A 24,954-nucleotide genomic window follows, 5' to 3' on the forward strand; every position below is an offset into this window, starting at 1 on the left:
GAATTCCCTGCCTGGTTTGGTGTCTGGCTGAGGCAGAAACCTTAACTTTTTAATTAAAGATACCTGGATCTACACCTGAAGTTGTGTGACCTGCGAAGCTACGGACCAGGTGCTAGCAGTTGGGATTGGAATGGACAGCTAGTATTTTAATTTTTTTGGCTGGCACAGACACAATGGGCTGAATGGCCTCTTTCCTTTTGAATTTTTCTACGGTTCTGTGGAAGGTCAAACGAGACAGACTTGGGGGGTAGTTTTGACAAAAATGTGGAATGACATACAAGTATTTTGACTATTTTGCGCAGGCAAACAAAATAGCTGAAGTTATGGTGCCCACTTTCCTGAGTGTGATGTTCGGAAGAACTTTTAATCTCCTCTGCAGTCTAGTGCAACCTCATAAACCAGGCACTAAAACGTACAAGCAAATTGTGGATATTTGCAAGCGGATTTTCCACCTAAATCCTTGGTGATTGCAGAGCACTTTAGAATCCATAAAAGAAACCAGGATGAGGGGAAGTCAATTGCACAATTTGAGCAAGTGCTAAAAGGACTTGCAGAATTGGGTTTGGAGACATGCTGACTGATGCCATTCATGACAGACTTGTTTGTGGTCTAAGCAGCGAAGCAACATAAAAACATCTGCTAACTGAGAGCAATCTCACCCTGCAGAAAGACATTAAAATCACTGTTTCTATGGAGCTGGCTGCAAAGGAAGCCCAGCAATTGAGATTGTGCGCTCGAGTACACAAAATGCCCACTGAATTGGCACCCAAGAGCTCCGGAACTTGTACGTGTTACCGGTGTGCAAAGCCAGGGCATTCTGCTGCTGAATACTGGTGTAAAGACATGGATTGTCAAAGCTGTGGAGGGAAAAAAGCGTGCCTGCAGGAAGAAAAAGCAAATTCTGAATAAAAATAAGAAGGAACAGACCAACACAGCGTTTAAACAAAATAAAAGGAAAAATGTCCATGTTGTACAACAGGGTCAGAAGAGTGAAGGAACTGTCACAGGAGGAGCTATCACTAAACTTACTAGCCATTTCTGGTACTACACACATTTTATTTATTTAGCGAATGCAAATTCCAAAGCCAAGCAGTTTCTTCCGGCCCTGCTGTGTTGAGTGTGGATAGGCCTCCACTGAGTCTGTGGATTGGACACTCTTCTATGATGTGGTACATAGTTTGCTCCCACAGGCACATAGGGGGCTGGCACTAATGCCCCATCTGTGGAGGTTGGCCAGGCAGAGGCCATGGCCTGTCCTGAACCTGTTGAGGGTGGACCACTCTTTCCTTGGAAGGTTGAAACCAGGCAGCTTTTTAGTTTGAGATCAGGTACATGTTTGTCATGTCCAATGATTCACATTCATTTGTCCAGATGGAATTTGTGTTGAAGTCCTACGTGGGAGGGTTTTCCCAGATTGGCCTCCTCGGATGGTGATGGCTAACACGAGGGGACATAGCTTTAAATTGAGGGGTGATAGACATAGGACAGATGTTAGAGGTAGGTTCTTTACTTGGAGAGTAGTAAGGGCGTGGAATGCCCTGCCTGCAGCAGTAGTGGACTCGTCAACATTAAGAGCATTCAAATGGTTATTGGATAAACATATGGATGATATTGGAATAGTGTAGGTTAGATGGGCTTTAGATTGGTTTCACTGGTCGGCGCAACATCGAGGGCCGAAGGGCCTGTACTGCGCTGTAATGTTCTATGTTCTATGATGGGAGTTGGATCTTGGGTGGACTGAATAGATCAGCATGCAGTGGCAGGTGGGGGTGTTGCAAAGTTTTTCTCTCATTTTGTGAGTTGTTGCAAGTCGGCAGACTTGTGAAGGAGTGATGTTTGCCAGGACCAGGGGCCAAGGGGGTGGTGTTAGGTGTAGTGTTCCAGAAATGATGCACATGGTAGCATTCAGCTGGGTTTCAACTCTGTGCATGTGTGTGCAAAATTGCACAGAACTGCTTCCTCTGAAGGGCCACATTGAAGTGGCTGTGCAGCTCAATGGGCAAACAACAGATTTCCGCCTACAATTATTGAAGGGCAACCATCCATCTCTGAGTCATGCATGGCAGGAGAAGATTCAAGAATGGACTGAGGTCAATATTGTGACCAATGGAGAATCAGGCCTCACAAAAATCTTTAAAATGTACACAATATACATTAACGATTTGGAGGAAGGAACTGAAGGCACTGTTGCTAAGTTTGCAGATGATACAAAGATATGTAGGGGGACAGGTAGTATTGAGGAAGCAGGGGGACTGCAGAAGGACTTGGACTGATTAGGAGAGTGGGCAAAGAAGTAGCAGATGGATTACAATGTGGAAAAGTGTGAGGTTATGCACTTTGGAAGGAGGAATGGAGGCATAGACTATTTTCAAAATGGGAAAATGCTTAAGAAATCAGAAAAACAAAGGGACTTGGGAGTCATTGTTCAAGATTCTCTTAAGATTAACGTGCAGGTTCAGTCGGCAGTTAGGAAGGCAAATGCAATGTTAGCATTCATGTCGAGAAGGCTAGAATACAAGAGCAGGGATGTACTTCTGAGGCTGTGTAAGGCTCTGGTCAGACCCCATTTGAAGTATTGTGAGCAGTTTTGGGCCCCATATCTAAGGAAGGATGTGCTGGCCTTGGAAAGGGTCCGGAGGAGATTCACAAGCATGATCCCTGGAATAAAGAGCTTGTCGTATGAGGAACGGTTGAGGACTCTGGGCCTGTACCCGTTGGAGTTTAAAAGGATGAGGGGAGATCTTATTGAAACTTGCAGGATACTGCGAAGCCTGGATAGAGTGAACGTGGAGAGGATGTTTCCATTCATAGGAAAAACTAGAACCAGAGGGCACAACCTCAGACTAAAGGGACGATCCTTTAAAACAGAGATGAGGAAGAATTTCTTCAGCCAGAGAGTAGTGAATCTGTGGAACTCTTTGCCACAGAAGGCTGTGGGGGCCAGGCCATTGAGTGTCTTTAAGACAGATAGATAGGTCCTTGATTAATAAGGGGATCAGGGGTTATGGGGCAAAGGCAGGAGAATGGGATGAGAAAAATATCAGCCATGATTGAATGGCGGAGCAGACTCGATGGGCCGAGTGGCCTAATTCTGCTCCTATGTCTTATGGTCTTGCACTGTTTTTGATGGATAATTAGGGAGTATGAAGAACATTAGAGTCAAACTGAAAATAAAATGAAGCCAAGCAAAATGTTTGAAGGCAAGGTTTGTACAATATGCTGTTAGGCCAAAGCTCGAGGCTGTCTTGGAGTGACTAGTGAAGACTGAGTTCTGGAACCTGTCAGCATTAGTGAATGGGTCACACCAGTGGCCCATGGTTCCAGTCAGGAAGATGGATCCACAAGAATTTGTAGGGGCATCAAGGTGACCATGAATCCAGTGTTATGTGCTGAACAGTACCCATTACCTCACAGTGAAGACCTGTTTGTGGGAGGCCAAAATTGACCTGAGCCAGGCTTGCATACTGATGAATGTGGACAAGAGGTCACAGGAACTTCTGTCCATCGTGACACACATGGGCTTGTTCCGGTACTGAAGATTACAGTTTGGTATCACATCTGCTGCTGCATTGTTTCAGAAGGCAGTGGATCAGATCTTGAGTTGAGTCCAGTGCTATTTGGGCAACATCCTAATCACCGGAAGAGGTGAAGAGGAACACCTTCAAAACTTGGATGCCAATCTTCTGAGATTGGAACACTATGGTCTGAGAGTCCTTCAGGTGAGTTCTTCCAATTCTCCATTGAGTATTTGGGAAACCTGATTGACACTACTGGCCTTCACAAGTTTCCTTCTATGATTAAGGCCATTGCAGAGGCACCTGCACCTCAAAATATTAGTCAGTTAGGTTCTTTGCTGGGATTGTTGAATTACTATGGAAGATTTGTCCCAAATCTGACGACAATTCTGAAACCATTACATAACCTCTCATGTCAGAACAAGACATCGAAATTGAACTGGAAACATTGGTCAAGAGATTCCATAAGTTCCTGTAAGGAAGAGAGGCTACATTGCTACTCACTACCACTTTTGGACCATACGCGGGACTTCTGTCACTTGCAGCAAATAGAGCAAAGGTCAGCATTGCTCTTGTCTGCACATACTTACACCATTAAACGCCACTAGTCAAGTCTACATTGTAACGTGGATGCACTTTCAAAATTGCCACTACCAGGTAGTTCTTCAGACTACTGAAAGGGGAATATTTTCTACTTTGAACAAGTTGACAACACACCCGTCACTTCTAGGCAAGTGACAAAAACACATGGAGCAAAGCTGTGCTCTCAGAAGTGATGAATGTGGATTTATGAGGGAAAACTTCAGAACTTTATTATTTAAAATTTGATTGAGTTTTTTGAAGAGGTAACTAAGGAGGTAGATGAGGGCAGTGCAGCTGATGTTGTCTATATGGACTTTAGCAAGGCCTTTGACAAGGTACCGCATGGTAGGTTGTTGCATAAAGTTAAATCTCACGGGATCCAGGGTGAGGTATCTAAATGGATGCAAAATTGACTTCTTGACAAAAGCCAGAGGGTGGTTGTAGAGAGTTGTTTTTCAAATTGGAGGCCTGTGACCAGCGGTGTGCCTCATGGATCAGTGCTGGGCCCACTGTTATTTGTCATTTATATTAATGATTTGGATGAGAATATAGGGGGCATGGTTAGTAAGTTTGCAGATGACACCAAGATTGGTGGCATAGTGGACAGTGAAGAAAGTCATCTCCAATTGCAACGGGATCTTGATCAATTGGACCAGTGGGCTGACGAATGGCAGATGGAGATTCATTTAGACAAATGCGCGGTGATGCATTTTGGTAGATTGAACCAGGGCAGGACTTACTCAGTTAATGGTAGGGTGTTGGGGAGAGTTACAAAACAAAGAGATCTAGGGGTACATGTTCATAACTCCTTGAAAGTGGAGTCACAGGTGGACAGAGTGGTGAAGAAGGCATTCGGCATGCTTGGTTTCATCGGTCAGAACATTGAATACAGGAGTAGGGATGTCTTGTTGAAGTTGTATAAGACATTGGTAAGGCCACACTTGGAGTACTGTGTGCAATTCTGGTCACCCTATTATAGAAAGGATATTATTAAACTAGAAAGAGTGCAGAAAAGATTTACTCGGATGCTACCGGGACTTGATGGATTGAGTTATAAGGAGAGGCTGGATAGACTGGGACTTTTTTCTCTGGAGCGTAGGAGGCTGAGGGGTGATCTTATAAAGGTCTATAAAATAATGATGGGCATAGACAAGGTAGATAGTCAATGTCTTTTCCCAAAGGTAGGGGAGTCTAAAACTAGAGGGCATAGGTTTAAGGTGAGAGGGGAGAGATACAAAAGTGTCCAGAGGGGCAATTTTTTCACAGAGGGTGGTGAGTGTCTGGAACAAGCTGCCAGAGGTAGTAGTAGAGGCAGGTACAATTTTATCTTTTAAAAAGCAGGGTACGATGGGTTTAGAGGGATATGGGCCAAATGCGGGCAATTGGGATTAGCTTAGGGGTTTTAAACAAAAAAGGACGGCATGGACAAGTTGGGCCGAAGGGCCTGTTTCCATGCTGTAAACCTCTATGACTCTATGACACTAGTTCATGTCAGTGCGAGGACGCAGAAGACGACACCGAAGGTTCGCAGTCCGAGAGCAACATCCTTCAGACGGTCTGACTTATTAATAAAATGTGATTGACACATTGATTATTGTTCATACTGAACTTGTTTTGGAGACACTTAAATTAAGCGAGAAGGAATTGCTGTGTATTCGTTACTATTGGCTCATTGTGGAGCCCTGCTGTAGTATAAAGTATGTAAGTGGAGTTATGTCATAAGATGTAGAGCAGGAAACAAAGAGAAACAGCAGCCGTGGAAGAGATCATACACCACAATTAAAGACTGTTTCCAAGTGTCATATCTCCAAATACACAACAGAAGGGGAACGGTTATATCAGACATAACATTGTATTAACTATTTAAAATGACATTTACCATTTTATTTAAAGTATAATTTGCTGATAATTCATGTTTAATTGCATTGGATCGGATTATGTTAAAAGCTACAGAAAGTGGATTCTTGTTGCTAGTTTCTTCTCTAGGGGGTTATTGACTAAATGTTGTGTTATAACTGTTTTCCCCCATGTGGATCGTAAAAAGTAACTGCCTGAAATATTTGGACTCAGTACTAAATTTGGTCCCTAACAGGTGCTGAGTTAACGGATTTCAACCGGAATACTCCTGGTACTACAATTGCCTTCAGCATGTTAACAGATGAAACTTACTTCAGCTATGAGGATAGATTGGAGAGGTTGCGACTATCCTGCTTGGCGAGAAGAAGGCTAAGAGGAGACTTGATAGAGATGTTCAAACTCACGAAGGGGCTGGATAGAATAGGTAGGGAGAAACTGCTCCCCCTCGTAAAAGGATCAAGAAACGAGGGAGCACAAATTTAAAGTGATTTGCAAAAGAAGCAAATTGATGCGAGAAAAAACTTTTTCGCACAGCGAGTGGTTTGAGTCTGGAATGCACTGCCTGGAAGTGTGGTGGAGGCAGGTTCAATCGAGACATTGCAAACACAGTGGTTAGCACTGCTGCCTCACAGCGCCAGGGACCCGGGTTCAATTCCCAGCTTGGATCACTGTCTGTGTGGAGTTTGCACATTCTCCCCGTGTCTGCATGGGTTTCCTCCGGGTGCTCCAGTTTCCTCCCACAATCTGAAAGATCTGCTGGTTAAGTGCATAGATCTGAACAGGCGTCTGAGTGTGGCCACTAGGGGAATTTCACAGTAACTTCATTGCTGTGTTAATGTAAGCCTTACTTGTGACTAATAAATAAACTTTTAAACAATGGGCCAAATGGTGACCTCCTGCACCATAACAATACTGTGAAATAAATGAACCGCTTTTTCCTAATTTTTATCAAACAATCTTTGGTGGAAGTCCATATGTGTGAACCTTAGAAGAGGACAGGATAAGATCAACAAGAGAAAATATCCCTTGGTATGATTATCTGAGATGTTTGAATTTTATTGCAGCTCTGGGAATTGAAATTTGACTTGGGTTGTGGAAATGCAGAGCTGCAATAAGTTAGCAAAATGAAAGTGTTTTCCAAAGTTTTTGGCTGATTGGCATGTAGCATTAGGCGTTTGGAAATGGTTTGTATAAATCTTTATTGATTTATACAAACTTAATGGATTTGAGAGAATTAAAGGGATTAAAGCTGACTGGAAATGGAATATTTTTGGCAGTATCATTTTAGATTTGTTAGATATGCAATACTGATTAGTGGCTTTTTTTGGATTTGAAATGTGCTGCATTTTGGCTTGACTGTACATTCCACAACAATGTTTTTCTTTCTTTTGAATTCCAAGGAAAAGCAGTTCACGTACTCCAGAAGTGTGTGATTGGAGAATCTGGTAAATGGTTGGATGTTGTTGCCAAATGGCAGACTCTTCAGGAGTTTAGCAAAAGGCAAAGATGCACTTCAGATATTACTGGAACTGGGATAAAACGGCCACTGCAACAAGAGGACAGTGGAACGTGGAAAAGGCCAAAGTTGGAGCTGGATGAACCCCTAACAACCACCCTCGATGAAATTCCAACTGGGCAATATCATCTTCATGCAGTGATCGAAGGAAGCTGCCAGAGTAAGGTACCAATGCAGACGCCACCTTCACCTGATGAGCTGCCTAATTCCAAGAGTCAAGATGCTGCATCCTGTATAGATTTCAGAGTATCTTGCCGCTGCAGTGGGAGAATTGCTAAAGTGTTTACCTCACAGGTAATTGTAATTGTTTGTTTGAAATCGGTTGTTAAGATTCGAGGAATTAAGATGTGTTTGAGCGAAACTTCAAAGGGAAATTACTAGTCTAGCAAACATTTGCAGGACTGGAAAACTTGATATTTTGCCGTTTTATTTTTGCTGTTTATTTGTATTTCACTGTATTAGCACAGAAGTGTACTTGCATTTGAACACACATTTTGTGATGGCCTTAAGATACTTATGTTTGCACTGCTGTTTATTACTAAATAACAGTTCATAACTGGAGAATTGGTTGATTTAAATAGAGGCAAATACTTTCTAATTTTCCTTCCCTCCTTTCCAGAAGGTGTTAATTTTTTTTGCTGGTTTACAGGTGCCAATTGTACGTAGTGAGTGCCAGCAGGCTGGTTGATTACTAAGAGCGATGCCTTTATTCACCGTCCACACACCATGCAGTCAGCAAAAGCACAGCATCATTAATAGACAGCTAAAGCTATTGCTGGAAGAACTGATTTTGGAGAGCATAATTAAGCAGTAAAAGAAATGATAGTCCCAGTGAAATAATTCCAGCAGATATACAACTTGATGATCAGCAAAATTTTCAATGATTGTCATTCCAGCTAGCTTGCTAGTGTTAAGGTGCTATTTCTCTTATGAATAATTTGATTGGGTGCTGTAAATCACCAGTTATCAGAGTTAACACTCCCTCATACATAATTCCCCCATTATATCATTTGACCTTGGTTTTAATGGTGCTGTGCACACACAGCTGCATTGCAGTATAAGAATAGCTATTGCATATGCACTGGAAGTCAATTGAGCTAACAGGATTGGTTATTGACTTGAGTATTAATCCAATCCTGCCTGAGTGCCTGCAAAGTAGTTCCATGAATTTCTAAAGGAGAACTGTGCCTATTATTTGCTGATGTGTACAAATTTGCAAGCTCTGTTACTGAACCGAGGACTTAAAAGTGTACTGCAGCCACCTTGTGTGTAGGAATTCTTTTCTAACCTCCCCTTTAAGCTTTATGACTTTTCTCTTGTTACAATTGAAATTGGTTACCTCGTTATGCTGAATAATCTTCAAAGTCACCCATTAAGCTCACAGCTGTAGTGCAAAAATCTCTAAATTTTAAGTCTCACTTTATAACTATGGAGAATGTGGTGTATAAGTTGACCCTGTGACCTGATAGAAGTCCACAAGATTATGAGGGGCATGGACAGAGTGGATAGTCAGAAGCTTTTTCCCAGGCTGGAAGAGTCATTTACTAGGGGGCATAGGTCTAAGGTGCGAGGGGCAAGGTTTAAAGGAGATGTACGAGGCAAGTTTTTCACACAGAGGGTGGTGGGTGCCTGGAACTCGCTGCCGGGGGAGATAGTGGAAGCAGATACGATAGTGAGTTTTGAGGGGCGTCTGGACAAATACATGAACAGGATGGGAATAGAGGGATATGGTCCCCGGAAGGGTAGGGGACTTTGGTTCAGTTGGGCAGCATGGTCGGTGCAGGCTTGGAGGGCCGAAGGGCCTGTTCCTGTGCTGTAGTTTTTCAGCACCAAAACCCATGTTTAGGCCTATAATCAGCATGTCAACTGACCACCCATTTCTGCTAAGAAATGCTATTCTTGCATTAGGCCTCAATTTCTGGGGTGTGGAATGGACTGCCTGCAGGGATAGTGGAGTCAGAAACTTTAGGAACATTTATGCGGTTATTGGATAGGCACATGGAGTACTTCGGGATGATAGGGAGGAAATAGCTTGATCTGGGTTTCAGACAAAGCTCGGCACAACATCGTGGGCCGAAGGGCCTGTTCTGTGCTGTACTGTTCTATGTTCTCACCTCAGAAATGCCTGTTTTACACCCCTTATAAGGTGGTTCCTGGAATCAAGCAGGCAACACGCGACATGATGTGAAGGAGATGTGCTTGAGTTTAAGACACCACATTTGGACCACACTTGGCAATCGATAAACTGAAATGGGTCCTCTGACCAAAAGAATGAATTACGAAACTAGTTTCAAGCTAAAAGTCACAAGGTTAACTAATAGTCGCTTGGTAATACAGAATTTGAGTACTGCTGGAAAAAAAAAGACATGCTGCAAAGTTTTTTGGCTTGCACTTATCAGAATAGAATCATGAGAATCTCAAAGGAACAGTTTGTAAAGCATGAGAGGAAGGTGTGGATTAGTTTGCAAATGGACTCTGGCTCAATAATTGCCATGGAAAATGCACCAGGGAATGGTTGACTGTCGAGCTTTTGTTTATACTCGAGCCATACAAGTCAATTCTGGTTAAGCGTTTGCAAAGGGAAATGAACCAGGGAATGGCTGTCCCCAAGCTTTTGTTTGGTTGAGAGAATTGCAATCCATGGACATGTTCTTTCTGTTTGCAAAGAATAGGGCCCTGTTTGTGAATATAAGTAACTTCTAGCATGCATTAGTGAGCCACGCTGCAATTCTGACTGATAAACCTAAATTGATGTTAGTGTAATTCTCAGCACAATTGGAATTATTTAGCAAGCGTTTTGATATTTCTGTGATTCTTGCCCTGAAGAGCGTAAGACAAAGCTTTGACAGCATTTCTCTTTGTTGAGTAACATTAGTTAACTCGTCAAGTAACTTCTGCTGTGGCAAGAGAATTCGGCGTTAGTGAAAAACTGCTGCAAGAATGGCAAAAGAACAAATTTTCCCTGAAGAAAATGCGTGAGATTGCATATTCCATGAGAACAGGGACCAGCCACTGGTTTGATCTTGAGAAGCATGTATCAGAATGAATCCGGAAATCGGCAGAATGATTACATTGTCACCAGAAATGCAATACAAATATACTGTATGCACTTATAGGCCAAATGAAACCGAGTCCGGCAAAGATATTCGAACATCCGCTAGTTGGAGTGGTCACTTTATTGAACCATAGAACCATAGAAAATTACAGCTCATAAACAGGCCTTTTGGCCCTTCTTGTCTGTGCCGAACCATTTTATGCCTAGTCCCACTGACCTGCACTTGGACCAAAATGTCGAGTGTTGCGATTGAAGACCAAGATTGCTCAGACTACCAAAAGACCTCTGTGCCAAAATTACCACTTTACAGCATCATCAGACGGAGGCAAAACACGTATCTATTATGTCACGCAGCAGCATGGATGATATGCCCAGCAACTGAACTGTGAAGTGGAACGGTTCGGACTCAGTTCCTGTGAAAACCACAGGCCATAAGACACGATTCATGACGGTGCTGGCAGCTTGACTGGTGGAACAGAATAAAGTTTATGGTAATTTTCAAATGTAAAACCATACAGAAAAACAAGTTTGTGCATGTCTGTGGCGAGAGTTGGATGGATGAGGATGGAGTGAAGGTATTGATCTATAATACATAGAATAGGCATCCCAGTGGCCTATGCAAACCTGGTGTTGTTAAACTTCTTACTATGCAAAGAGAACAGCATATTAATGGAGGGCATGTTCAGATCCCATATAATTGGCGAGATCAAGAGGTGTCTGCAAAGAAATAACACCCAAGTTGCAGTTATGCCATGGGATCTAATGTATGTAGTTCAGTCTTTTTGGATGTGTGCCTCAGCAAGCCTTTCAAGGGTCATGTTTGCAGAGAGTGGAATAGGTGGGAGTTGATGGAGAAAAACTCCTTCTAAAAGAGTGGAAATATGTGTGCTGCCCTTATTGATTTTCTGTCGTCAAATTATAGGATGCTATTAATGGCAAACTCTCATCAGAACATTCAAACATGTGGAATGTCCAATTTGGTGGATAGTGAGGAAGATTACTTGTTGTGGTGGGGTGATTCTGAAACCGACAGCACCAAAGTTCATCCAGATGATTGCATAGGCAAAGTGACTGAATGAATTCAGTGAACTCTGCGTTGGATGACGAATATGACATTTCTTTTCAAATATTACCTTGTAGAATTAATTGATCCAATAGGTGTCACGTTGATTTAATTTGAATTACTGGTGTACATTTGTGATGAGGTTTCTGGGATATTTTCTGGTGTGCACCACATGGCCGTACATGCGCATCAGGTGGAGGCAGGAACCTCCAAGGGACCAGGCAGGTGGAGGACCCAATGGCTCCAAATGGGAGAACCTTGTGACGATGAGAGCCTCTCTCGCTGTCCTTCCCTGCCGGACTCTTGTTGCCACCTGTCCCCCATCCCCCGGCTATCCCCCAAATGTGTTTGTTCACATGTCAAAATGGTGACTGTCTACAACACCAGCGGATACATTTTATATTCCATGTATAAGTTGATACCCATTTTCTTTGGAAGGATTTTTTGAGACTTCAAACATCAACTTACATGAACATCCTGGTGAATCTAAACTTCACCTTTTCCATTGTTTTTATAGTGTTTTCGACAATACTCCCTCAACTGAAAACAGATAAACTAGTTAATCTGTTCTTTGCTACGTTAAAGATCTACGTGAAGAATATAGCAATATTATTTTACTATAATAGGAACTTCACTTCAGAACTATATGTCAGAAGTGCTTTGACACTAAGTTTAAACTAATGGGCCACTATCTGAATGAAAGCTTTAAGCCTATATTTTAATTAATAGGTAAAATGCTTATTTTGGCAAAGGTAATCATGAAATTAATTCACAACAAATAAATGCTTGCATCTGATGTAACAAATTTACAGTGAGACAAACCCCTTTCTGGACAAAAAGTAAATCCTGATAAACATCTACATTCCATTGTCTGTATTTTAAATTGTGTTTACATTTTCTTATGGTATCTTTTTAACTATGCATTTAGTCAGCTTTCCCAACTGTTCTGTTAGTGCTTGCATTCCTCGTTCTCCTCTGTAAAGTTCTTTGAGGCATTATATTAAGTTTTATTTTTATTGAAATCATTCATGATCTGTGATGCCCACAGTTGATGGCAGTATGATGTGTGCTTCACCGCATTTGAGTTTATCACATTTCAGATAAGTAACCAAAATAGGTCAGACATAATTTTAAATGGGAGCTAAACCCTTTCATTGAATGTGTAATAATTCCACTGGTTTCATCTGCTGTGATTTGCGACATTCTGTCTGAGATGCCAAAAACATTTCTTGGAAATTATTATTATATTAAACAAGAAAGCTTCAGGAGTCAAATGAGAGGCTATTTAGTTGTCATCTTCCAGAACAAATGAATAGTTTGCCCCAACGTGGATTGCATCCAATTGACTTGAAAGTTCCTAATAAATAGACTTTATTATGTTCAGACAGTAGGTTTTCATTGTGGTGTACAATGCCGCTTAGTAAAGGTAAGAATTTAGCAAGTTTGTTACATTGCATGACAACGTGTCTCAATTATAAATGGATGTATCCTAGGAAATGGAGTAATTGTTGTGGGTAATTAATTTTCCACAGGAGCTAGGAAGAGCAATTGGGGTTGCCCTCGGCAGGCAAATGGGCTGGAAAGCAGAATTGAGAAACCCAATGCTGGAGGTAAGATCTGCAGTTTTAATAGGATTGCGGTAATGAGTGGAACATTTAAAAATTCAGACTTTTTTCTGAGGCAGAGTTAATTAAACTATTTACTTTTCTTGATTGCACAACCAATTTTGTATTTTCTCTGTCTTTGACTAATTGAGTACTTGATATTGTCAACTAAACAATGTAATCATTTAATTGAATTGAAATCGCTGTTTGATAGTACAGACCTTGAGTATAAGGAAAAAAGGACATGTCGGACCTTTTCATTGTGCACTGCGTAGTTTAGATTCAAACAATGCTTGGCAGTTAACTATCAGTCAGCTGGTACATTCTCCATGACAGTGCTTCTACCAATCAGAGTCTACTTGCCAACCAATCTGCACTTCTTGTATAGTATAAATCGTTGTTTTCCCCTTGTATTGGTATCCTTGTGAAGTGTCCTGATGAGTGCAAGACAAAAAGCTTCAACATGTCTTTCTTTTCAGCAATACTGATTTGAAATCACATTGTGGCAAATATGTCCTCCTAATTAGACAAAAACAAAAATGCTTTAATCTGAAATAAAAACTAAATGCTGTAAACTTGCAGCATCTGTGGAGGGGGAGTTAATGTTTCAAGTTGTCAATCTTTCATCAGAACTCCGTCTATTTAAAGTTAGAGTTCAGCCTAATGATTAGAAAATTCACTGTGTTCAGATTCTTACACTATATATCCAGGGTTTGAATTTGTACCACATATAACATCTGGAATTCAGATTTGGACAGTATATCTATTCTGGGTTTAGATTCAAACATATATTTCCAATAGGGTGACCACATTTCTACAAGTCCAGATCAAATGAATATATAATAATAAAATTGAAGACATGACTCCTAATGGAAAAATACACAAGTTTCCCAAAATAACATTCTTTAAAAAAATCTGAAAACTCGAGTACCAAAAAGAAAGAGAAACTAGATGTTTATATATAAATTACTGACTAATGCTATGAAATAGAATGATGAAATAACGATAAAGAATGAATTATGATCGATGATAAAATTCTGTTTCAATACTGAATATGATAGAATACAATGATTGTCAAATTACGAGGGAAATTTATTAACTCAAGAAGTGGCCTTGCTTCTGTCAAAATTTCACCTGAAACAGATCTGCCGCTGAAAGTGATACATGTTGAAGCTTTTCACCTTGCAGTCAGGACAAATGCAAGAACGCCAGATTTCATATCACAATTTACACAACAGAAGGGATACTGATTGGCTAAGGCATTGCCATGGAGAAAACAATGGGGAGCTAATAGGCTCCCCAAGATCCTGGGCAATTCAAATAAGACACAATGCTTAACTTATTCATTTTCTTTGCAGAGAACATGTTTTTGTGTATCAACGTATGTAGTTTCTCGTAAACATTAAGGAGCCATATTACAAAGTTGACTGATTATCATAAATTGGTTGTTAGTGTAGCTATTAGCACAGTCAAGATTGTTCAGTATGTGCTGCCCGATCACATCTAACAAGTCGACATTTTGTTTTGGGTTTTACAACAAATGTAGGCTCTCTGAGCAAGGCCTGTGCTCTGCCCATTATGAACAACTGAAGGAACGTGCTTTTTAATTTGATCAATCACTAGAACTTATGGCTACATCACAGCAATTTGCACACTTTTCTCCTGTAGTATAAATTGTTGTGATTGTTCAAAATTTGGTATTCTTGCATTTGTCCTGATGAGTTCAAGATTTTTAAAAAAACTTCAGCAACATGTCTCTCTTTTCAGCAACATTCAAGTTATGTATTATCAAAATAGATTTGGTTTAAGAAAGGTTCTACTTTAATTACGTTTTCATTTGCAAATGGCCATGTAGCTGTGTTTGAATTCACCATGCAAAGTGAAGGTCACCTCGAAAAGCAGAAGGATTTTGACATCTTTATAACTGTTGAATAAATCTAAAAATATTAAATAAGATATTTTATGCCTGTATAATATCAAGTTGCAGAATGTCAGTACTTTAATAAAACATAACGTTGTGTGCCATCATCAAGGACTCCTTTGTCAGGATGCAAAGCACTTCAGTAGCAAATATTCAGCTCCTTGGCTCAGTAACAAATCTGATTAAGTTGACTGGAAATTTGCTGGAAATCTGGAATCACACGATACTGGAAATACACAGGCCTACGTATGTTTGACGAGTGACCTCTCTTAAATATTTCCAATTTTATAAATAAATGATTTGGCTGTATCACTGTCAGCAGCTTATGTTTTGCAAAGCTTGTAACTGGTGAGAGAAAATGTAATGCGGTACTTCTGATTGTTATGCTGTACAGTATCAGTAAAGAAAAAAGTCTACACTTTTTTTTTCCCACGTCCTCCGGCAACATATTTGCTTGCATGTTCCGCAGCTTGCTGTGTGATTGATCCCGTGAGTAGTCTATAATGCTGGCCCTTTTGGAATTAAATGAAGTCACTGACTGTCAGGTTGTCCTTGTGACTTGCTTCACTGGATTAGCTGGGAGGAAATATCGGTTTAATTTTGACTAACATTAACATGTAACGTAAACACTGCGTCACTGAAATATAGCAAAAATAGTAGATACAAATGGGCTCTGGAAGGAATGTTTTGAACAAAATGTTTTTTGGTTCCTCACCCACTTGCTTTTCCCCTTTTGCAGAACTAATGTTGCAGGTTCTTAAATTGGGTAAAGAGACATTTAATTTGCCCTCTATAATTTCTCCAAATCCTTCTGTCACCTGTCTACAAATGGTCAGCTTGTTGCTGGTTGCTGTCGGTTCTAATATCTAAAAGATGGGCTGGGGGAGGGGAGAGTGGAAAATGAAGGAGAGAAGGGCTGTGCAGGGTGATCTCAGAAGGGTTGCTTACTGTTTTCATTTTTATCTAGATTTTCTAACTCCCCTCCTGCTAAGTGAGTTTCTCTGCCTTAGGATCCTAACATCCTATCCTCCCCTCGATCTCCCCAACCTCTGCCTCTCTAATCCTGCAACACTGTTTGACCTGAAGACTGCACTTAGTCAAGCAGAAATATTGTGACACACTACAAGAGGCCAACTAAAAATGTCAAAACAATGACAATATATTTTTTCAAAATGGGACTCTCCTGAGCCAGTTGCTAAGTTTAGTGTCTCAGGTAGGCTTTCATTAACACTGCAATGAAGTTACTGTGGAAATCCTCCTAGTCGCCACACTCTGGCACCTGTTTGAGTACACTGAGTAAGAATTTTAACATGACCCATGCATCTAACCAGCACATCTTTTCAGACTGTGGGAGGAAACCCACGCGCACACAGGGAGAACGTGCAGACTGCGCACGGACATTGATCCAAGCTGGGAATCGAACCCAGGTCCCCGGTGCTGTGAGGCAGCAGTGCTGACCATCGTGCCACCCCTCTAACCCTGCTTCATTCACCTCAACACCGGGCATTGATGTGCATCAAAAATGGGTGTGTTCGATATGTAATTTTACGATCAACAATTCAGGATCCATTTTTGTTCTACATGGTTTTATAGTTGAAACTTTGACTCATAAAATGATAAATGAGTCTTGAGTATGTTTGTTTTTGTGGTGGCTCAGTTTAATTTGATAAAATTTTCTTTGCAGGTTTATGTTCATTTAAGTGACATTCATTGCGTGGTTGGGATTCCTATTGTAAGGTAATTTTATTTTTGTACTGGAAACTTGGTTAATGTTATTAAATTCTTCAAGATTTAACATAGTCTTGGTTACCATTTATTACTGGTGCAAATCTGTAGTTCTCTTATCAAGAAAGCTGCGAAAGTATAGTATATATTTTGTAAATACATTTTTCAGACTGATGGCATTAGGGTTTGATTACAGGTTCCAACTAAAGTATCTTGTACATTTCTAGACTTCCTTTAGCCAGCAGGGATTATATTAAAAGTGCTGGACTGAGATCTACAGTGGCTTGGGCTATGGCATATCTTGCTGACATCAAGGTAGGTAATGCAAATAAAAATTGGAACTTCTCTTCATAGAGTGGATAATAAGCGAATGGAAGGAAGAGCAAGATAGGCTCCGTGAAATTACAAACATCTATTTGAATACCGAAATTAGATTATAGAATCATACAACAAAGAGGCCATCGTGCCTGTCAATTCTTGGGGGGGAAAAAACTTCCGATCAGTCTCACTCCCCTGCTTTCTTCCTGAAAAGAAAATATTGTTTTTCTTATTTAACCGGCTGCAGCATCAAGGAGCGCTGACAATATTTAAGTCCGTGGGATTCAGGGAAAACCCCACTGGTTGGAGTCATGCCTAGCACAAAGCAAGATGCTTGTGGTTATTGGAGATCAGAGATTGCAGTGATTTTGTAGCTAGACAAGTAATCCTGTGGTTCAGATTCCACCAAGGCAGGTGGTGGAATTTAAACTCAACAGAACATCCAGAATTAAAAGTTTAATGATGATTATGACACAGCTCAGGGCTGATGCCAAAATTGGGAGAGCTGGCTCACAGACTAGTCAAGCCAACAGCCTGATGCAGTCATGCTCATGGAATCATACGTTACAGATAATGTCCCAGACACCACCATCACCATCCCAGGGTATGTCCTGTCCCATTTGCAGGACAGACCGAGCAGAGGGCACAGTGGTTAGCTCTGCTACCTCAGCGCCAGGGACCCATGTTCAATTTCCGGTTTAGGTCACTCTCTCTGTGGAGTCTGCACGTTCTCCCCGTGTCTGCATGAGTTTCCTCCCACAGTCCGAAAGGTGTTCCGGGTGGATGCATTGGCCATGCTAAATTCTCCCTCAGTCTACCCGAACAGGCACCGGAGCGTGGCGTCTAGGGGATTTTGACAGTAATTTCATTAACTTAGTGTTAATGTAAGCCTACTTGTGACACTAATAAAAAAAAATAATACGTAAGGTGGTGGGTGGCACAGTGGTATACAGTCGGAAGGGAGTCCTCGACATTGACTTTGGACTCCATGAAAGTCTCATGGCACCAGGTCAAACAGGGCAATGAAATCACCTACTGATTACCACACCACGTCCCCTGTCAAGTACTCCACTTAGAGAAAGCATCGAGGGTGGCAAGGGAGCAGAATGTACTCTGGGTGGGGGACTTCAATTTCCAACAACAAGAGTGGCTCGGTAGTACCACCAAAGATGAAGCTAGCCAAGACCTGCTGGACTGGGACTGTGGAAGATGGTGAGGGAACCAGCAAGAGGAAAATACATACTTGACCTCATCTTCACCAACTGCTGCCACAGATGTATTTGTCCATGACCGTATCATTACAAGTGACCATCGCACAGTCCTTGTGGAGATGAAGTCCTATCTTCACATGGAGGATACCCTCCATCATGTTGTGTGGCACTACCACTGTGCTAAATGGGATATCTTTGATATGATCTTCAAGCAAATCTAGCAATTGAAGACTGGACATCCATGTGGGCCATCAGCAGCAGAATTGTAGTCAACCACAATCGCCTCATGGCCTGGCATATTGCCCACTCTACTGTTACAACCAAGCCAGGGGATCAACCCTGGTTCAGTGAAGAATGTAGGAGGGCATGCCAGGAGCAACATCAAGCATATGTAAAAATGAGGTGTCAACCCGGTGAAGCCACAAGACAGGACTACTCATGTGCCAAGCAGCAAGTGATAGACAGAACTAAGCAATACCACAACCAACGGATCAGGTCTAAGCTCTGCAGTCCTGTCATATCCAGCGGGAAATTGTCGTGGACAACTCATTGGATGAGGAGGCTCCACAAATATTCTCATCCTCGAAAGATGGAGGAGCCGAACACATCAGTACAAAAGAAAAGGCTGAACACTTGCAACAATCTTCAGCCAGAAGTGTCATGGGGATAATCCATCTTGGCCTCCAAAGATGGATCATTAGTTCCAGGACATCACTGCAGTCGTTCCTAGGGTAGCATCCTAGGCCCAACCATCTTCAACATCCTTCCATCATAAGGTCAGAGTAGGGATGTTTGCAGATGTTCAGCACCATTTGCAACTCCTCAGATACTGAAGCAGTCCATGTCCGAATGCAGCAAGACCTGGACAATATCCAAGCTTTGGCTGACAAGTGGCAAGTTACATTCACATTGCACCAGTGCCAGGCAATGACCATTACCAACTAGAGAGGATCTAACCATTGCCCCTTGACGTTCAATGTCATTACCATTGCTGCATCTCCCACTATGAACATCCTGGGGGTTACTATTGACCAGAAACTGAACTGGACTAGTCATATAAATTCTGTCATTACCAGAGCTGGTCAAAGACTAGGAATCCTGCAGTGAGTAACTCATCCCCAAAGCCTGTCTGCCATCTACAAGGCACAAGTCAGAAGTGTAATGGAATACTCTCCACTTGCCTGGATGAGTGCAGCTCCAACAACTCTCATGAAGCTCGACATCATCAAGGACAAAGCAGCCTGCTTGATTGCTACCCCATCCACAAACATTCATTCCCTCCACCACCAACAAACATTGGTAGCCATGTGTACCGTCTACAAGATGCATTATAGGAACTCACCAAAGTTCCTTAGGCAGCACCTTCCAAACCCACAACCACTTCCACAAAGAAGGACAAGAACAGTAGATATCTGGGAACTCCACTGCCTAGAGGTTCCCTTCTAAGTCACTCCCCATCCTGACTTTGAAATATATCACGATTCCTTCATGTTGTTGGGTCAGAATTCTGGAATTCCCTCCCTAACAGCACATTGGGTGTACCTGCACCTCAGGGACTGAAGCGGTTCAAGGAGGCAGCTCATCACCACCTTCTGAATAGCAACTACGGATGGGCAATAAATGCTAGCCTAGCCAGTGACGCCTACATCCGGTAAATTATTTTTTAAAAATCGTCTCCGTCCTGGTACGTCACTGCAGGATTTCCTCCAGATAGTGTCCTAGGCCCAAACATCTTCAGCTGCTTCTTCAATGTCCTTCCGTCCATTGTTCACCACTGTTCATGCCTCTTCAGATAGTGAAGCAGTTCATCTCCGTATCCAGTAAGACCTGGGCAACATTTGAGGCTTGGGCTTGTATGTGGCAAGTAACATTCATGCCAAGCAATGACAGCCACCAACAAGAGAAAATTTAACCATCTCCCTTGAATCGAAGGATTGCCCCTGCTATCAACATCCATGGGATTACCATTGACCAGAAATTGAACAAATATTGCGGCTGCAAGGGCAGGTCAGAGACTGGAAATTCTGCGGTGAGTAACTCTCCTCCTGACTCCCCAAAGCCTGAAACTCCTCTACAAGGCACAAGTCTGGGGTGTGATAGAATACTCTTCACTTTTCTGACTGAGTGCAGCTCCAACAACACCTAAGCAGTTTGACACCATTCAGGAGCAGGAGAATAAATAGCTTTGTTGGCAAACCATCCACTACCTTTAAAACATTTATACCTTCTGCCGCTGACACAGCAGCAACAATGTGTACCATCTACAAAATGACCACGACCTCTTACCGCCTTGAAGGGCAAGGGTAGCAGATGCATGGGAACACCACAATCTGCAAGTTCTCCTCCAAGCTACACAACATCCTGACTTCAAACCAAACCACCATTCCTTCGTTGTCACTGGATCAAACTCCGAGAACTCTCTAACAGCACTGCAGGCGTACGTGCACCTGGAGGACTGTAGCAATTCGTGTGCAGCCCACCAACACCTCAGCGTAATTAGGATGAACAACAAACGTTGGCCTTGCCAGTGATGCCCCACACTCTCTGATAGTATGTGGCGGGGGGGAAGGTGTTGGCATTGCTTCCGCCACCCTTGAAATCATTCAGCTGTATCAGAAAGAATTCTAATACCAAACCTTCAAGGATTCCATTGCACATTTACTGAAAAAAAAACAGTTCACCATTACTTTATATCTCTCCGACAATTTTGATATCATGCTGGCAACATCTCTAATTACTTTGGCTTCAATTTCTCTAATGAAGCTAATTAATTCTGCTACCTTTTTCTTTATTGTGCCAACATATCCATTATGTTCCATAATACACAGGGTGATTTTAAACTCAAGCCTTGGCACGTTTCTTTCTAGCTGCTAGTGGATAATGTGAGGGATATGACTGTATAGGCTCTCATGTTATGACATCCAATCTGAAGCGTTAACAATTTGACAAATTATGTTGGAAGTTTGAATGACAAATTGATTAATGGAAGTAATAGTCAGTTTCTTTCTCTCTGATCTGCCAGTTCTGGTCCAGCGTATGTATCTCAGCTAAACTAAGAATTGATAAATCAGTCACTTGGTAGTACAGAACTTGAGAATTGCTGAGAAAACAGACATGTTGTCAAAGCTTTTCAAATTGTTGCTCCTTTTTGAAATTTAGCACTCTGTCCTGATGAGTACAAGATGAAAGGCTTTTGACGACGTGTCTTTTTTTCAGCAATACTCAGCTGATAAAATATAACCAAGCAAGCAAGTGATTGACAGGTAGACTGGGCCTGGATGTGGGAGTTTGGGATTCAACTATGCAATCAAATGAGCGAAGAAGTTAATCCTTCAGTCATTCTGTGGTCCAAATAGATATGAAAATCCTTTTTGGTGTTGAAGGCAGAGAATTTCCATGGGTATCGTATGTCAGAAAATGAGATTTTTAATGTTAAACTGGAAAGGAGAGTTAAATGATGGTCCAGCAAGTCCTGATTGAGGTAATGTTTGCGTTTCTTCTCTACAAGTTTCCATGATGCTGTTCCCAAGAAAGCGACACGTTCTAGCCAACTGCATCTAATGTATAATTGCTGAACCATAGAATTGGATTTTGCTGGGTAGAGTGCATTGCAATAATAGATTTAGAAAATACTTCATGCAGAGTGTGAGCATAAAAGTAGTTTTTCTCTTTTTTTTTTGTCCAGGCTGGTTCACTAGTGCTCGATCCAATGTGTGGATTAGGAACCATTTTGCTGGAAGCTGCCAAAGAATGGCCTGTAAGTAATTTTTCAACACTAGTTTCAAAACCATTTGTCAGCACACGGTGTAGTCAGTGAAGAGAAGGCAGGACCTAACCCTTTCTTCTCTGCGAATATCAGAAATAGAGTCTTGTTTCAAGTGCCTCATCCATCTGTCCTTTTATACTTTGCCGTAATTAAACATTGCTGATCGTGGGTGAAGCATTGAAGCTGTAATGCAGAAATTACTGAGGAGCTCTGCTGAAAGTCAATTTCAATTAAGTTGATCGCTAAAGGTCAAATTGCTGAATACATGAGTGATAGATTTGTTTTTCAAAGACAAAATGACAAAAATTACTTCATTTTTCTCACGGTAAGAAAAAGAATATTTGAATTCTTATGTTGGCACTAATTTTGTAGAGCTAGAAGTGAGTGCTGTTTTGCTCAACACTGCAGTACAGGCACAAATGATCTACCTCTTGTCTTGCTGACCAGAGTTCTTGCTATGATTGTGCGTTGTTTATCTTCCAATTATTTCCTTATAGTGAAGGACCTTTGCTGCTGGAAATCTGAAAGAAAATTGGAAAATACTGGAGGTATTCAGGTCTGGCAGCATCAGCGAGAGTGAATTAGAGATGAAGGGCGGGATTTTACGGCATCGCTCGTCCCGAAACAGTAAAATCCTGTCCGAGGTCAATGGACCTTCCCATGGTCCACCCCTCTCTCTCACGGATTCCTGTGGCAGGTGGGGCAGTAAAATTCCAGCAAACACTTCAGTTCGAAGAGTTTTCATCAGAACTCTCTTCACAGATGCTGCCAGACCTGCGCATTTCCAGCATTTGTTAGTATTTAACATATTACAGCATTTACCGCACAGCTGGTCGTCTTGAGCACTACTGCATGTCCTTAGTCTTGACTGCCACTATATTGAGGTTCCCAAGATAGGCTAGATATTTTCCTCGCTTAGGATAATGGCCTTTCCTATTATGGGTTGAGATATACTGACAGAGGCATTCAGAGCATGTTATCTGCATGCCTTGGCCAGTGAATAATGCTTGGCTTTCAACTTAAAAGGAAAGGAAGGACACAAGATTTTACCTTCTTTGGAAATCACAGTGAAAAGCTGTTCTATTTATTTGAGCATATTCCTCTTGATGCATTTTTTTTTTGTTTCCCTAGAATGCATATTATCATGGAATAGACAATACCGCCTCACAGTTGCAGGTGGCATCTGCAAATGTGTGCTTTGCAAAGCTGACCAACAGCATTGACTTAACAAGAGCTTCTGTCACAGGTAATAGGGGTCTCCTATAAAGACAGCATGAGTTCTGCAATTTTATAACAGAAAGTCCTTATCCCCCTCTGGAATATTGGGTATCTATGTTACATTAACTTCCGAATGTGACTGTTCACTTGAGGAAACAGGCTTTGATCAGGCTACATATTGGTGTCTGTGGTGCAATCTGTGTAGTACTAAGTTTTTAAGATGGATGGATGCTGCTTTATCTTTTATGAGGTGTAAGGATCTTGTTTACATTTACAGTGCAATATAACAGACTTCCAATTTAGATCTAAATGAGAATTGCGTGTCTGAAAGCATCCTTCACTTTCCCTCTAATTACCATTCAAGGTTTAGGTATATTGGACAACCAGGTGAGGTTCTCTATTTCAAATGCTTCTGAAAATATTAATAATTCTACGGAGATTGAGTTCCTTCAGCACTAATTTGTAGACGGAATCCCCATAGTGGTGAAATGATTCGTTATGTGATAGTCCAATATAGTAATTCCTAATGAACTCAGTTGCAGTCTTAAGGGTACTTGTTAGAGGTATGCCTGATATCAACTGAGGTGGGACAAATTAGATCTACGTCCTTTTTGATCTCTATATAAGGAAGTTTAAATAATACATACAAATGATCCTTGAGTTACATCCCTGGGATAGGAGTGCATCACAAGATCATTTGCCTCCCTCACAACTACACTTAGTAATGTTCCATTATTTCCTTGTTTAAAAAAAAATGTATTCAAAATTGATGAGGACAGAATGCAAGTTCATCCTTATGGTTTGTATCTATTGCTCTTTTAAAAGGAATCTCCATGTTAATACCTAATTGGATTAGTACTAAAACTAATTGGTTAATTAACAAATTAGTACTAAAATTGAAACCTTTAGAGTGGATTTTGATGAAAAGTAGTCAATTTAACTTTGATTTTTGTTGCTTCCAAAGAGGGGTTTGTGACCAAATTGAACCTTGCTTCATTTTAAAATGTGCAACATTGATTACTGGTTTACGTCTTGCAGAATTGCCTCTACTTGCGGAAAGCATTGATGTGGTCATCTGTGACATTCCATTTGGAAAAAAGTTTAAAATTTCCCAGGACACAAAGACAATAATGCCGAACATTCTAAAAGAGATGGTGAGGTAGGATATACATGTTCTCTCTCTACACGTCAGGTTTGATTTTTGAACCGTTTTGTTGAACTTGCAGCCATGGCATAGAGGAACGGGAGATAATTAATTGGAATGACAAAACTCCTTTTTTAAACATCCCATGAAGCTGAATTTTTATCGTGGAGGCAGAAGTGCCACCACCTGGGCTGAAAGCGAGGGGCCAACAGTGGGACAGTGGCTGGCACCAGGCCTGACTTCTTTATCAAGGATGGGGTTGCCCACCCCTAAGGGCAGCTGATGCAGTCAAATTTGGCTGCTCTCAGCAGCACCTACAGGATGAAGGTGCATCGAGGGCTGTGCACCCTTGAAAGAGTAATAAATGGGGCCTGGTGCTGCCTGGGCCAGCCAGGTTCCAGTGATTTGAGGTAGTGGACGGTGGAAGGATAATTGCTGAGGGTAGGTAGACAATACTAT

The 24,954-nt window shown here is 41.5% G+C and overlaps 1 protein-coding gene across 2 annotated transcripts in view; it reads left to right on the forward strand.

The window, feature by feature from the left end:
• Positions 1-24,954, forward strand: part of thumpd2 (THUMP domain containing 2) — a 45,387-nt gene that overhangs the window by 12,768 nt on the left and 7,665 nt on the right. Inside the window, exons 3-9 of one of the 2 annotated variants that reach the window (XM_078212330.1) lie at positions 7,355-7,764; positions 13,121-13,198; positions 16,798-16,850; positions 17,066-17,153; positions 22,053-22,124; positions 23,265-23,379; positions 24,390-24,510. In XM_078212330.1, the coding sequence (XP_078068456.1) occupies positions 7,355-7,764; positions 13,121-13,198; positions 16,798-16,850; positions 17,066-17,153; positions 22,053-22,124; positions 23,265-23,379; positions 24,390-24,510 (937 nt within the window). The remainder of the gene's footprint in view (positions 1-7,354; positions 7,765-13,120; positions 13,199-16,797; positions 16,851-17,065; positions 17,154-22,052; positions 22,125-23,264; positions 23,380-24,389; positions 24,511-24,954) is intronic. The other variant, XM_078212331.1, reaches the window with a different exon arrangement.

This window comes from Mustelus asterias, chromosome 5, assembly GCF_964213995.1.
Source record: "Mustelus asterias chromosome 5, sMusAst1.hap1.1, whole genome shotgun sequence".
In the NCBI taxonomy this organism is placed as follows: domain Eukaryota; kingdom Metazoa; phylum Chordata; class Chondrichthyes; order Carcharhiniformes; family Triakidae; genus Mustelus; species Mustelus asterias.